This window comes from Dermacentor variabilis, chromosome 7, assembly GCF_050947875.1.
Source record: "Dermacentor variabilis isolate Ectoservices chromosome 7, ASM5094787v1, whole genome shotgun sequence".
Taxonomy (NCBI): domain Eukaryota; kingdom Metazoa; phylum Arthropoda; class Arachnida; order Ixodida; family Ixodidae; genus Dermacentor; species Dermacentor variabilis.
Genome location: NC_134574.1, coordinates 55691205 through 55706337, shown reverse-complemented (window position 1 = coordinate 55706337; position 15133 = coordinate 55691205). Strand labels below are relative to the sequence as shown.

At 52.1% G+C, this 15133-nt stretch overlaps 1 protein-coding gene and 1 pseudogene across 1 annotated transcript; one reads left to right on the top strand and one right to left on the bottom strand.

The window, feature by feature from the left end:
- Nucleotides 1-809: 809 nt before the first annotated feature.
- LOC142588644 (carbonic anhydrase 1 pseudogene) lies at nt 810-1649 on the bottom strand (annotated as a pseudogene).
- Nucleotides 1650-5376: 3727 nt separating this feature from the next.
- Nucleotides 5377-7609, top strand: LOC142588643 (uncharacterized). The gene is made up of 3 exons (XM_075700470.1): nt 5377-6159; nt 6234-7465; nt 7516-7609. Exons 1-3 carry the CDS (start codon nt 5377-5379, stop codon nt 7607-7609), a joined length of 2109 nt encoding a protein of 702 aa, XP_075556585.1.
- Nucleotides 7610-15133: the final 7524 nt, after the last annotated feature.

Here is a 15133-nt window from a genome sequence, read left to right as displayed (position 1 = left end):
TGCGCCACACGATGAGGCATAACATGTGTGGCACAAAAATAAAACCCGGAAATGACTCGGTACGCCACAAAGAAATGCCTAGATGTAAACCCTGCGAGAACCTTAGGGAATGTGCACCCTCCAGAAGAGTTGGGATTCAAAGAAAGTGGTAGGGTTAACCGGCCAGCAGTCGAAATAAGTAAGAAACGTTTAGAGTACTGGTGGAAAAAGGCAGGGCAGAGATTGATAGAACCGGAGTGATTGCAAGCGTAGGCAACGGTGCGATATAGCGATAGAGGTTTCAAATACGAAATATAAGTTCGAGATGAGATATGCAAAAAGCTAAAGGGCGATAGGTGCAGTAAGAAGTGGATAAATCAAGCAGTCTTGGTGGCAGTCATTTGTTCTCGCCCTGTTTTAAAGGGGATGCCAATAAACACCGTCACGACTGGATAATAGCTAGGCTTACCATACAATAACTAACTATCGTTGAACTATCGGTTTTAAATGTGATTAGAGTAAGCACTTGTAATGGGACGGTAGGAAAGACCTGACGCTCACGGGGACTTTAGGACATTCGCAAATCGCCACGCTGGACACCGTGCATATATGATCTGCGTTGATAAAGCTCAAGTGACAGACTAATTGACGCAGATAGATACATGAAAAGCCTGTCGTTACAATTTTAATAAATTTATCGCTTCATTTAAGGGCACAATTTCTACTGTTACGGCAATTTTGCGCTACGTCCTGTCAACCCCTCAGTTCTTGATGGCAAACTCCAGTTCTGAGTGCACTGATGTCGCGACACGTGCTCGTGGTAAGGCCACCTAAGGAAGACGGCCGTCGTGCCCCTGCTTTGCCAAGGGCTCTCGCACAACGCGGCGCTTGAGAGGTTGCGTAGGCCGCACGTTGCTGTCAATGGGGCCATCGGCTGACTTATGCTGATCAGCTTTTTCCTCGTAAGACATCAACTTGCGAAATGCCACCAACTGATCTGGCGACACTTCGATGGGCTGCTTGTAGACAATCCAAGTCACGTTCTCGTACCAAGGCGGCGTGGTCAGGGAGCCTTCGTATGTCCAGTACGAACTTCCCGCGGGAATCAGCGAGTCGACGTCTAACGGCTGCTGCAGTGCACACTTCATTCCTTTGTATGGGATGTACGGGATGCAATCGACGATGCCTTTCAGCTGTGAGTGAGGCGCACCTTCTTTCAGGAACACAGCCAGCACCGCGAGCCCTTGTTCAGACGAAGTAGCCTCCGTGAACGACTTGTACAACGAAGTGTTGTAGTGCACCAGATGCAGTTCGCCGGCGTAGTATTTCCCATCCACAGTGTGTTCACTGCCGGTTTCGCTGTTCTTGTTCCAGTGTGCGTGCAACCGGTCCAGTTGGTACTCATGCTGCAGAGGTCCTCCGCGAATGTTAGGTCCCCGTGCCTTGACGCTCACCTGCCACGTGGAGCCGGTGTTAGAGACACTCGTACAACACAGGCCACCATCCGACCACTTCAATGGTTTGTCGCTCAGTGACGGATCCGGAACAACTCTTTGTGGCACAATATTGATGGGCGACTGCCTGTCTCCTGTCCACTTGAAGGTGCTCTTGAATGTCTTCTGGATGCAACAATCAGCACAGCAGTCAAACACCGTATGTACGGAAGACATGTTCCAGGAACAACGAGTCGGATTGAATGATTTTCCAAGTGGTAGTCACAACACCGGAACTTGCCTTGAACGCGATTTCGTAAACAGCCCTTATGAAGCGGACTACGTCTTTTTTGTCCTCACTTACTCATACCCACTACGGGCATGTTTAAGGCAGTAGTCTCAACGCCGGACATCATCTTCTTCTAAGCAACATTCCAGTCCCGCTAATAGTGGCAGGAGATTTTAACGTTCCCCACGGAGCCTGGGGTTACGCAAGGCCAAAGCCTAAGGGAGAGCGGCTATTTCAGGCAGTCACTATGTGCTCGCTAGAGCTGGTGACGGACCCCCGCTGTCCGACTCGACTAGGCACGTCGGTGGCGCGGCACACGACGCCCGACCTGCGAGGGGCCGAGTGGCGCAACCTGCACGAGAACCTCGGCAGCAACCAGTACATACTGGCGGTGACGATCCCCATCAGGGCGGCACCACCGAGAGAATTTAAGGTCACCGACTGAGACGCCTTCCGCAAAATAAGGAAAAAAGACACAAGCGAATACGCGGACCTAGACAGCCTTTTTAGAAGACTCAAAGAAGACTTTAGCACCACGACGAGGGTTGTCCAAACTAAACTGAACGTGGAAAGGATGGACGCGAGATTGGCACACCTATTAGAGGCAAAGAATTCCATCACGGCCAGGTGGAAAACGCAGAGAAAAATCGCAGACTGCGAAAGAAAGTAGCGGCACTAAACTGGGAAATCGAAGCGCACTCGATCAAGCTTTCCAAGCAACAGTGGAACGACGTGTGTGTGCTTCGGTAGACGGACAAATGAGAACCGGGCGAAAATGGAACCTCCTCAAGAAACTGTTAGACGACAGGCAATCCAAAGGCAATCAGTGATTGGCAATCGATAGGATTTTACACAAGCAAAAGGAGCAGGGCAAAACGGAGAGCGAGTTCCTAAAGGAGCTGGCGGAGACGTATCTGCCACTGGGCCCGTCAGGAGATGGCACTATCCACAATATGCCGGCACAGAGGTCGAAGAGCTCGACGCGCCCTTCACGGAATCGGAAATTTGGGATGCCTTACAAGGCCTCAACGGATGCTCTGCGACGGACGCTGACAGGGTCTCGAACAAACTGTTGAGAAACCTAGACGGAAAGTCGGTGGAGAAGCTCACCGAAGAAATGAACAGAGCGTTGGAAACAGACGAGTACTAGAGGTCTGAAAAGAGGATTTGGTCATACTAATAACAAAACCCGGTAAACCACTGCGGCGGAGAACATGCGGCCAATTTCGCTTACCTCGTGCGTAGGCAAGACGGCGGAACATGCCGTACATAAGCGAGTATCGCGGTACATAGAGAGAGAGGGCCTCTTAGAGAGAGAATGCGCGGTGGGGAGCGCCATCTGGATGGTTTGCCAAGAAACCAGGTACGCCGCTCTCTGAATGGCAGAAACGCTGGAAAAGGGGTTTGTGTTCGAGTTCCCGCGCAACAGAATTATGTTTTCTCGTATATTCAAATTACTATCCGGTGCTATCATGTCTGTAGGTTGTGTGTAAGTCGGACTTTACAATTTTTGTGACGCATTTTACTTTGAGGAATTCAATTAGTTGAGTAACGTTTCTGCGCTACACGAAGTGCCTGCGTAGTTGGCTATGCGTGGTTCAGAATGATTTTTCGCTCACAAGACGATCGACGCTGGATGCGGGACACAGGACGAAGTACGTTCCACGACACGGGGCACCTAACGCCATCGCGTCATTAATTGCAACCTCCTGGGGTTCATTAAGCTGCACGTAATTCTAAGTACGCGAGCGTTCTTGCCGTTACCATCCATCAAAACCCGGCGCCGCGACATGCATCCAACCGGCGAACTTGTTTTCTGCAGACCAATGTCATAGCCATCGCATTACCACTTTAACTCTGTGGGAGATGACGGACAATCGGATTGTTGATCACCAGTGCGGCTAATCGCCATGGCCAAGTGGCATTCGGCAGTGGTTGCGGGGCGCTGATTATCTCGGGTGTCGTGGTCTAAGATTTGTGCATTATCGGCAAAACAACCCCGTGTCCATGACGTGCGCTTAAGGGTCATTCGAAGGCTGTTATCAAGGTAATAAGATAATTCACCATCATCAGCATCATCATCATCATCATCCAAATTTTCTCCGAAGCAGGCAAAAAAACATCCCCTATTCGCATTTCCGTTAGCGCATGAGTTGTTTAACATGCTATACATCATACCTTAGACGGAATTAGTAGTTATCCCTTCATCGACAACCCTTCATCGACACAATGTAAATTCTCCATATAATTTAAACTCTTATACCGCTATATGGAACCTCGTCTTCGTTGAATGCCAGGGCGTACGATGGATATTGCCAAATGCAAAGCTGACGACCCTTAGAACATCGAGGCTACCTGCCATACTGTTGGCTTCTTTTTTTCGTCCAGGGATAATGAAGTGGTATGTTCGACAGTAGCAAAAGTATCGAGTTATTACCGATTATTGTGTTTGGAAAACACAGTATATAACATTCTTCTAATTCTGCTTGCCAACATCTTTACTACAATAGGCAACACGGTCGTTGTGCACGTCGTACCATCGAAGTTGCTCTTACAGCCTTATGTTATTGCTTCTCCACGCTATATCTTTACGTTCGGTAAGGTTTCGGTTACAGGTCATCCTCCGTGTAGCTTGTCAAATGTCTCAAAAATGTTCGTGTGGCATTGAATTTTGAGTGGCGATGACTTGTACAGCGTGTCGCCGATGTCAACGACGACTACGTTTCTACTAAGGGATTCGCCCATTTCACCGCATGTAAATTGTTTGTTTTATTTTGTTTATACGTTCGCCCATTTTATGACCTTTTGTCCATATCCCACAATATAGTTCCATCAATTTTTCACTGATGGCGCTGGGGAAATACGCTCGGAGAAATCTGTATTTTACTTCTTTCCGGCTCGGCCAACAATAATTTATGAAAACATTTTCTTTCTGTAATGTTCCTGTCAAATTCGCAATAACATTACTTTTTTTTAAGTAACCTAACCTTTACAAAACTGGTATAAGAAGTTTTACATTTCCACTTGGTGAATACACCCCTATTGACACGTGCGATAGGTTTAGTAGGGGAAGAAGAAGAAGAAGGAGTAACGGCAAACCAACCGACGGTGACAGTTATACCGCAATACGTGAGTCTCCTTATTCTAGAGCATGCAAGAACCAAATATTTGGCTTGTGCAGGAACACCAAGCGCCAAGACTTAGTATTCACTTGTTCCCCCTACTTTATCTGCATGTCTACAGGGCACAGTTGCGGAACACGAACGAAGGGACTGTACAAAGCCCTAAGACTAGCCTCGTTAAAGACTAACTGCATTTTACCGTGGGCGCCATCACGGCTTGAATCGCCGTGATGGTGCCCCATAGGTTTCTAAGCGCCTAGAGAAGTGTCCCGGTCTGGAGCTTCGCCTTTAAGAGTGGAACGCGATAGCATCCAAAGAACCCTGACTGCTTCTTGTAGAGGTCGCCACCGTTCAGCCCCATTTGTTAGGCTGCCACCAGAGTGTGGCGCCCCCTGTGTGTGTCTCTATATATGTTCGGGCCCAATAAAGGGGGGAGCATTCCCTTTGTGTCCAAGCAAGCGGCTGTACGTTTCAGTGCGTCCCTGCGTGCTCGTGCCCCGCGCGGCACCAACCACGCGACATGGTGTCAGAAGTGGCCGGATAAGGTACCAAGATGTCACTCGAGACCGGCGAGCCGCCGAAACAGTACGGCGTGAACTTCCAGCCGCCGGCACCGTTCGACTTCGCGAACCCGCCAACGTGGGTGACATGGCTCAGCCGCTACGAAGAATATGCAGCGGTTCCAGGACTGACGCATGCGTCGCAGGACACGCAGGTACGCTCGCTACTGTACTGCATGGGCCCGGAGGCCCGCCCGCTTCTCGAGACTTTCTCGCTCGACGCCCAGTCGCTCGCTTCATACCAAGTCGTTGCCACCCGCTTCACTGAGCACTTCGTGCACCCGGCAAACGAGCTTTACGAATCGTCACGGTTCCACAGACGCGTTCAGCTGCCCGACGAAAACGTCGACACATACTACGCAGAACTGCGCAAGATGGTTAAGCGGTGTAACTATCCGTCTGCTGCTGTCGAGGAAAGGCTCGTACGCGACCGGTTCGTCGTCGGCCTCCGCGACTCGCGTCTCTCGGACCAGCTGTGCCGGAACGCGACGTTGACGCTACAGGATGCCTGGACGCAAGCCCGTCAATCCGAAGACGCCGACAGACGCCGACGCACCGAGCACTCCCACGAGCTCAACCTCGACGCCGCAAACGCTAACAAGTTCCCGTCTCGTCGTCACTCCGGCGCTAAGCCTCGTTCGCCGCAGCCGCAAGCAGAACGCTCATGCGAGCCGTCCAGACGTGAATTCTGCGGCCGCACGCCTCATCGACGTTCAGACTGCCCGGCCCGTCGCTCCACCTGCAACTTCTGCAAAAAGAAAGGCCACCTCGCCAAAGTATGCCGCTCGCGGAAGTTCAAGCAGTACAAGCTAAGCTCCGTTCACCTGAACGCCGTTGCGACGCCCGCCAGGTTGACTCCGGAGCCGAAGTATCTGCCGTTCCCAGCGACTTTCCTACTTTGCCTGCCAAACTTGACCAAGTCGACACTCTGCTCACGGGCCCGGGAGGACAGCCACTGCGCGTGCTGGGCTCGTATGTGGCACGACTTCAGTGGCAAGGGAAAGCAAGCTGTCAGCGTCTCTACGTGATCCAGTCTCTCACTGTGCCTCTTCTGGGACTGCCGGCGCTCCAAGCCCTCCAAGTAGTTCGGTTTCTCGATCAACTCAAGACTTCAAAAGCGACGCTGCACGCCGAGCTCTTTAATGGATTGGGCACTCTCAAGGTCGAGTACACCATCCTGTTGAAACTCGATGCAGTACCTTTCTCGCTAAGCGTACCTCGCAGGATCCCCATCCCGCTGCTCGAGATAGTCCACCGCGAGCTCGACAAATTGGAAAGCGCAGGCGTGATCCGTAGGGTCGACAAGCCAACACCATGGTGCTCGGGTCTCGTCGTCGTCCGGAAAGGCGATGGTTCCTACCGCCTCTACGTCGACTTAACACAACTCAACAAGGTCGTCCTTCGTGAAAGACATATTCTGCCAACTGTCGAGCAAGTCCTTGGCCTCCTCGGCGATGCAACAGTTTTTACGAAGTTGGACGCGACCGCAAGCTTCCACCAGGTGAAGCTCTCTGAAGACTCCCAAGAGCTTACGACACTCATCACCCCATATGGCCGATACTGCTTCTTTCGGCTCCCCTTTGGCATCACCTCCGCACCAGAGTACTTCCAAAAGCAGATGGCAAGAATCCTGGAGGGCGAATATGGAGTCGCCAATATGATAGACGACATTGTGGTTTTTGGACGCACCCGCCAGGAACATGACGCCAGACTGAGCCAGGTGCTATCTCGCCTTGCAAAAGCAGGTATCACCTTGAACCAGGACAAGTGTCGCTTTGGGGTACCCGAGGTCTCCTTCCTCGGAGTTGTCGTCTCAACACAGGGCATCAGGCCAGATCCGGGCAAGGTCGAAGCACTCAAAGCCATGGAAGCTCCAACGGACATCGCTGGCGTTAGAAGACTACTCGGAATGGTGAACCATCTTGCCAGATTCTGGCCACATATCTCGGACGTCACAGCTCCCATCAGAGCGTTACTGAACAAGTGTGCGAGTTGGGTGTGGCAGCACGAGCAAGAGGCAGCATTCGAGAAAATCAAGGAACTCTTGACGCCAGACAGGTGCATGGCCAAGTACCACCCGTCGTACGCCACTACGGTGTCTGCTGACGCAAGCTCATTCGGACTCGGCGCAGTTTTGCTACAGACGCAACCCTCAGGAGAGCGCCGCCCAGTCGCGTTCGCTTCGAGGTCAATGACCGATACCGAGCAGCGTTACAGCCAGACTGAAAAAGAAGCTTTGGCAACGACGTGGGCTATCCAAAGGTTCGACGAGTTCGTCCGTGGCGTCCCCTTCGACGTCGAGACTGACCACCTGCCACTCGTTTCACTTCTGGGCAAGATGGAACTGGACATGTTGCCGCCTCGTATTCAGACTACGGCTAAAGACCATGCGATACCAGTTCCGTATGCTGCACGTGCCAGGAAAGCTGCTAGCCACAGCTGATACGTTGTCGCGCATCACCTACAAGCCACCCACTCCTCTAGACACTATCGAACTTTTTGCAGCACAGGTAGTCGGCTACACGTCGGAAGTCTTGCCACTCAGCCCCAAAGACGTGCGACCGGCACAAGAGTCCGATGGCGAGTGCAAAGCCCTCGCTTCCTACTGCCAGAATGGTTGGCCTAAAAAGACCACGATACCACTGCACCTCTCAAAGTACGCCTCGGTGGCAGACGAGCTCTCTGTCTGCGACGGTGTTCTGCTGAAAGGCGCCCGGATAGTCATCCCATCGTCCCTTCGGCCAGCGGTCTTGACGCTGTTGCATGAACGTCATCAGGGCATCAACAGGACTAAAGCCCTAGCTCGGGAGTCAGTTTGGTGGCCCGGTATCTCGACAGACATCGCCTCTCTCGTTGCCAACTGTGAACAGTGCGCTTCCACCCGCGTGAACTTTGCCGAGCCCCTGCTCTCTACGGCCCTACCTGGACATCCCTGGGAATTCCTTGGAATAGACTTGTTCCACCTCAACGGCCAGACGTTCATCCTGGTGGTGGACTATTACTCAAGGTTCCCTGAGGTAGTGACCCTGAGGAGCACGACAGCTCAGGCAGTCATTGACGCTCTCAAATCCATCTTTGCCCGCCATGGAATCCCGCAAGAAGTCAGGTCAGAGAACGGCCCACCGTTCTCGTCGCAAGGGTTCGCGGTATTTGCAGCATCATACGGCTTTAACCACAGAACCAGCAGCCCACACTACCCTCAATCGAACGGAGAGGCGGAGAGGATGGTGCGTACTATCAAGGACCTGTTTCGCAAGTCTAAGGATCCTTATCTGGCTCTGCTCAGCTATAGGGACACTGCAGGAGTCAACGGCTTTAGTCCAGCCCAGCTATTGATGGGACGTCAACTCAGAACCAGAGTCTCAAAGCAAGGCTCCCAGCTATGTCCCAACTGGCCCCCAATGAAAGAAGTTGTCGTCAAGTACGCGACTTACAAGCAGAAGCAGGCCGACGACTACAACAGGCATCGTGGAGCTCGAGACTTGCCGCCACTCCAAACAGGACAGCGTGTCTGGGTGCGACCTGATCAAGTGCAGGCTAGGGTCCTCAGTCCGGGGCAAAGACCAAGAAGCTACGTGGTCGAAACGCAGCGAGGTGGCACCCTACAGCGCAACCGGCGTCACCTAGTGCCTTTTGGGCCTACTGCCTCCGGAGAGGAACCACCACCACTACAGGAACCTCGGCCTGCCAACATCGTGGAATCGACGGTCCCCTTCGGACACTCTGTGCAACAGTCCCCTGCAGCCAGGGACCGCAGTGACGGTGTGACACGAACACGTTACGGCCGGCCTATTGTTCCGCCGCGCCGTTTGAAATTGTGAAACATTTAATGTTTTTTGGCTTCCTGAATCTCTCCCGTCTAACCTCCAATGCTTCAAGGGGGGAGATGTAGAGGTCGCCACCGTTCAGCCCCATTTGTTAGGCTGCCACCAGAGTGTGGCGCCCCCTGTATGTGTCTCTATATATGTTCGGGCCCAATAAAGGAGGGAGCATTCCCTTTGTGTCCAAGCAAGCGGGTGTACGTTTCGGTGCGTCCCTGCGTGCTTGTGCCCCGCGCGCACCAACCACGCGACACTTCTCACGCTTCCCTGCAACTGCAGCTTGGCTTATGCAACCGTAATGTTTACTGGGAAACACTGGCGGCGAACGCTGTGCACAAAGGCGAGCTCTCTGGTAGAAACGCTGCCTCCTGCGTGGGTGGCGCATGCGCAGAGGCAGGCGCCGTCTGTATGGTGTGACAAGGAACCGGGCGTGCTTCTCTGCAAATGGTAGGAACACTGGGGCGGTATACCGTAAAACTATTCCAATTCTGCACTCAGGCCTCCGCGATTGGTCAAACATTTTTTTGGACCACCCTCATTCACCTGTCTGTCACGCGATGTCATGAATACCGAAATAGCTCCCCCTTTCTCACATGACGTGTACACGCTGATTATGCATGATTTGACCGAACAAAAGAAACAGTTATTTCTGATTCGACACCTTTTCGCCATTAGCCCTCGGCTATTGGTCAAAAGCTTTCGGCTTGCTTCCACTTCACCTGCCTTTCACGCGACGTCGCAAAACCACAAAAACTCACCGCGTCAAAGTGACGTGTACGCGTTAAACATGCATTAATATGCCGAACAAAACTGAATTTTCTTCTGAATAGCCACAGGCTGCCCCGTTCCGAAAGGAATAAAAGATGGCTACCGCCGATCGCTCAGGCACTCGCTACGCCCACCTGCCATGGAGCATGGGTTTACTTGCGTATAATAAACTTTTTACGCGGCCGTGTAACGTTTTCGAGCACTTTCGGCACGTTTACAACCTCGTTCTGCCAACTCTTTTTGCTGAGGATCAGTTTTAGCGTCATTCTTAAGCTTCCCTTGCATGCTGCCGCGATTTTCGACCAGTTACCGCAAGCTAAGTAAGGGAAAAACGGGCCAATCTCAGACGCGGGCACCACCCTCTTTTTCCGGTTATTGATTTTCAGTGCAGTAACTCGGCCCCATCGAATCCTTCTCCACTTGAGCGTGCTTCTCCACTTGAGCCGCCGGACGTAACGCGCACTGGAATGTTATGTGTTCCAATGTCGGTCCTTCGCACCACGGGCATGTGTTGCTGTATTTGTCTGGGTACATTTTGTGTAGCCTGTATAAATGTGGGAAAGTGTTTGTTTGCAGGCGGCGCCAGTCCCGTGCTCGCCTCCTGTCTAGGTCTGGGTGAGGAAGGGCTTTGGTTCGCCTACTTAGCCGTTGTAATTCGAAGATTTCTCTTGGCGCACCGGGTGTCGAGGTGTTCTCTCGGGCGGTGTGGCCCGCGGCTCGGCCTGTCATGCCTCGAGCCAAGCGGTCCGCCCGTTCGTTCCCCGCCATCCCTGTCGGTCGGTCTTTCGTTGAGAGCAAGGTAGATACGTGACTTAAAATTAATGAAAAATCGGCCCTCTTATCCCTAGGGGGGCTATATACGTTGGTTATCAGGCACTTGGGACGACCCTTCTTGACTGGCCAAATGGTGAGTATTTGGTGGTGGATTTCTACGCCAGGTGCTATGCCGACAGTGATTGTCAGGTCCTTGTGGGCCAATGCTGCCACTTCAGGGTAGCTCGAATCGCTGTAAAAACGGTAGCCCCCAATAGGTATCCGCATTTTCCCCACTTCCTGAAGACAAATAATGTCAGGTGGGACGAGCGCCGCCTTGATATATTGTGTAAGTGCAGCATGTTTGTTATGTAGTGATCGGCAGTTCCACTGCCAAATTACGAGATCCTCTTCGTGTGTAGGTGTGTAGTTAGCCAGAGTATGGGCTCTCGAAATGTTCTGTGTCTGTGGTTACGGTGACCTTTGGATCTCGGTTCTCCGGGCTAAGGCTGCTACGACGTTTTCGCGTTTTTTTGACTCCTTTGAGCGAGTCGTCGACATACCGCTTAAGATTGTGGAGCTCTGCAAAAAATAATTGCATTTGTGCGCACATATTGTCTAGTTTCCCTTCCAGATGAGTAATGGGTGTAGGCATCTGTGCTATAGGCTGCGTTTGTGATAGTGGTTTGGTCTGTGTTGGCTTCGTCTGTGTGTTGGACAGTTGTGCGGGTGCGTTTGTCTTATGGGTTCCTCCGTGCGTCATCATGCTTGCCATTTGTCATTTAAGTGTTTCGAGTTCATTTTTCATGCTATCCAAGCTTGCCTTAAGTTGTCTGTTTTCGGCAACTATTTTCTTGTATTTCTCGTTTTGTGTAATAGGTGTGGTTGTGGAGGACGCGACCGCTGCCCAGCTTACCTGTGGATTTGTCAGAACGGAGGCCGCCTTCGGTGCTTCTCTGGATGCTCGTTGCGTCTGCCTTGCTTCTCCTCCCTGGACGCGCTCTCGTGCTGGAGAGTGGGATCTGCTCCGGTGAAGTGACGCTGATCTGGACCGAGCGTTCAGTCGGTGTGGAGATGGCGATCTCGTCCTTCCCTGTCGGTCGCGTTGGTCGCTCCTATGGCCGTTTGTGTAGTCCGATTCCTCATCCTCTGAGCCGAACCAGCGAGGTTTTTTCTGCCCTTCATTGCGCTTGTCAGTGCTCTTTCTGACTTGAGGTTTTTTCGGTTGCTTGAGGCGTCGTTGGCAGCTGCGGTCCCCGGTGACGTGGGCACCCTCACACGAGGCACACTTTGGCTCACACGGGTGTTCGTCCACTGGGTTTCTGAGTCCACAAATTCGGCACACTCGCAGGTCGGGCTGTGGACAGATGTCTGTCCGATGCCCTTTTCCATGGCATGTTTTGCACACCTGAACAGTAGCACGGTAAGGATGACACAGGAGTTCGCCTCCGTTGTAGTACACCAACCGAGGTAGTGACGGGCCGCAGAAAGTAAGGGCGGCACTCTTTGTTTATCCAATCATTCTTGCTTGGATAAGTTCGACGCCTTGAGTCCGTATACGTATGTTTGCTATGATGGTCTCCGGTGGCGTTCGGGGTGAAAGTCCGTGTATAACTCCTCGGATAGCTTCCTCTCCGGTGGCAGCGTATACATTAACGTCATGCGAACGTCCGTTGATAGTGAGGGAGTGGACTCGGCGTGCCTGCTCCGCGACCTTCTGACTCGATGTCGAAAGTATGGCGATATTGGAGCCGGGATTTATATGGAGCGAAAATTGCTCACCTCTTATTTGGTAGTCGCAGGCCGTGACGATCGCTTCGGCGAGGGCCGGCGTGCTGATAGTCTTCAAAGGCAGTCCCTGCTGTGGTCGGATAACTATCTTGAAGTCATCCTTAGGAAGAGGAGGAAGTTTGGGTATGCCTCTTCGTCGTTTCCTTAGTTTCGCCGGGTTAGTGCTGCCCGTTGAGTCCGTTTCTCGCTTGCGCTCTCGAGCCTGCTGCTTCTTTTGCCGTAGTGTCAGGACTGTCTGCCAGTCGTCGTCCGTCCGCTGGCGTTCCCCGGCGTTGCGGCGAGCGGAGCCTGTTATTGCGTCTTCTGTTCTGTCTACATTTGTTACATCCATGTTCTCTGCTGGTGTTGTCTCACCTTGCATTGTCGTCGTCGTCTGAAGTTCGCTAACCGTTCCCGTAGCCATGCCCAGGCAGAACGGTTGCTGCCGTTCGCGTACCTCACGCATCGGAGCAGCATCGGCTGCTGCGCTGAGCTGGCGTCGGGGTTATCGACGCTGCCCCGTAGTCCGGGTTTGTAGGGTCGCTGGGCTTCACGAGCTTCACCGAGGGCCACGTGGGTAGCACACCCGTGTTCCTTGTATCCTCACGAGTCGACTGGTATCTCACTACCGTGGGCGGAAGCACTAGTCTACCAAAAACACATCGAAACGCAGAGCGCGATGCAAGCAGTACTGCGCTGCTCGGCGCCCCCTTGCGGCTCCGAGATGAGAGATCTCGGCGCTGACGATCCCGGCCGCGTCGGTCGGCGTCTGCATCCTGAGCGAATACGTCACGCATTTCGAAGCGGTAGGATTGTACAGCGTCCACGCGAAGACATAGTTTGAGAGCGTGCCTTGTTGCGCAGTGAAGGTTAGAAAGGATGGTCGGCACGAATTCAGCGTTCACACCAGCATCGCCAGGCGTAGCGTCCCTCAAAGTCCACGCGGAACGAGTCACCAAGCTTAAATGCCGTGTACTGTGGGGGGTCCCTCAGTGGGTGGAGGCTCATTTGCCCCCCATTATTGTCGCTACGAAAACAACCAATTTTAAAGCGACATCTTTGAAGGCCCCGTTGCGCAGTGAGCACGGCGTCGACGGTGCCGAGCGTGTGTTGACAGTGAGCGAAACCTGTCTACCAATCACAGCGCGGTGCGTGCCGCCGGCTTCCTACCAATCATACTGCAGCGCGCCGCATTTCCACCATCCGTGGTGGTGCTGGGGATGTGAGGAAAATAACCGTAAAGCTCGCCTTCGTGCATGGCGTTCGCCGCAAGCGTTTGCCGGTAAAAATTACGTTTGCATAAGCGGCAGTTGCCGGGAAGCGTGAGAAGCAGTCGCGTACACTTTTAATGCTATCCCATTATACTCAAAAAGGCGAAGCTTCAGCGTCCTCCAAGTTCTTCAACGAAAAAATTAACTGGAATAAACCGAGAAAGTAACGCCTTCATAATATCAGATGATGTTTGATGCAACGAGGAATTAACGCAAGGCCTATACTCTCAGCTATCACCGAGCAAGACAGTTACATCCAACTGCCTCTGCAAAGCCTTTTATTGCGATCTCAGGGCACGAGCGCGTGATGCTGCAGAAAGACGGAGTCCTAGATTTTTGTATTTCTTCGAACCATTTTCTAAGCATTTCGCATGTTCATTTCAAGCAGCCTCCGAAAACAGCCCTGCTGGTCGGATTTGTGATTTACGAGAGCGTACATCAGAATGGGCGGCCATCGCTCGTCGTTAGCTTCTAGTATTCTGTGAACTGGCCATAACTGATATGAAATAATTGCAAAACATACAAATCTGCGCAACTGATCCACGTGTTTTCACCTGGCGACAAGTCAATATGAGCAGCCGGGCGCCTTACAGAATGTCGACCGTGAACCATAATCGTATATATAAAGCTGTTATTTCTCTCGCTGTTATTCATCTTCATCATGATTGCGCTGTGCGCGTTCTTTAAAGCATCGTTGAAGAAAACTGTAGGCGCATAAGGGCTTATGTTTAGGGCGTGTGCTTTATTTCGCAAGAACGCGGATGCCAGTCCTGGAAGCATTGACAACTGAGCGCGGCAGTGGTTCACGCTGCCGTACGGAAGGCATCATCTCTTGTTTCCAATTTGACGTGGGGGTAAACAGGGCATCCTTGGAATTTATAAATGTATCAGCTTAACAGCATCGTTTTCGTCGCCCTAACTGCTTGCTTCTTAGTTCAATAAGTGTCGACTGCTTGGCCTCGCTGTTGCACAAGGAAGTAGAAGCCATTCGCATCTACTATGGGAACGCCCCGCATTTTATAAAAGCTCAAAAAAGTGCACCGAAACAATGCCTACGTTGGAGGAATGAATACCTACAATAGCAGAGACCCTGAACGCCTCCTGTAGATCTATGAAATTGTGAAACAGTGATATTAAGTACAATTTGATACCGCCATAGTTGTTTGCCCTCCATCTTCCCCCTACCGCTATGTTTATGAAGAGAACGTGTTCTTTGGCAACTTCAGGTCAAATTAGGCTTTTTGTAACCTGGGTATATAACCACTTTCGCCTCGTAACTGAGTCGTTTGATGCCTCCTAGAGCACGTAGGATAACGAAAAGGCGGTAAAGTGAGCCTTTCAATAAAAGGAACAGACACCAAACAAGT

Bases quoted from the DNA above. Each gene is read 5' to 3' on its own strand.
- LOC142588643 (XM_075700470.1), top strand. From the start codon at position 5,377: ATGTCACTCGAGACCGGCGAGCCGCCGAAACAGTACGGCGTGAACTTC. The intron at 6,160-6,233 runs GTATGCCGCTCG...GACGCCCGCCAG, and splicing joins AGAAAGGCCACCTCGCCAAA to GTTGACTCCGGAGCCGAAGT. The intron at 7,466-7,515 runs GTACGCCACTAC...GACTCGGCGCAG, and splicing joins ATGGCCAAGTACCACCCGTC to TTTTGCTACAGACGCAACCC.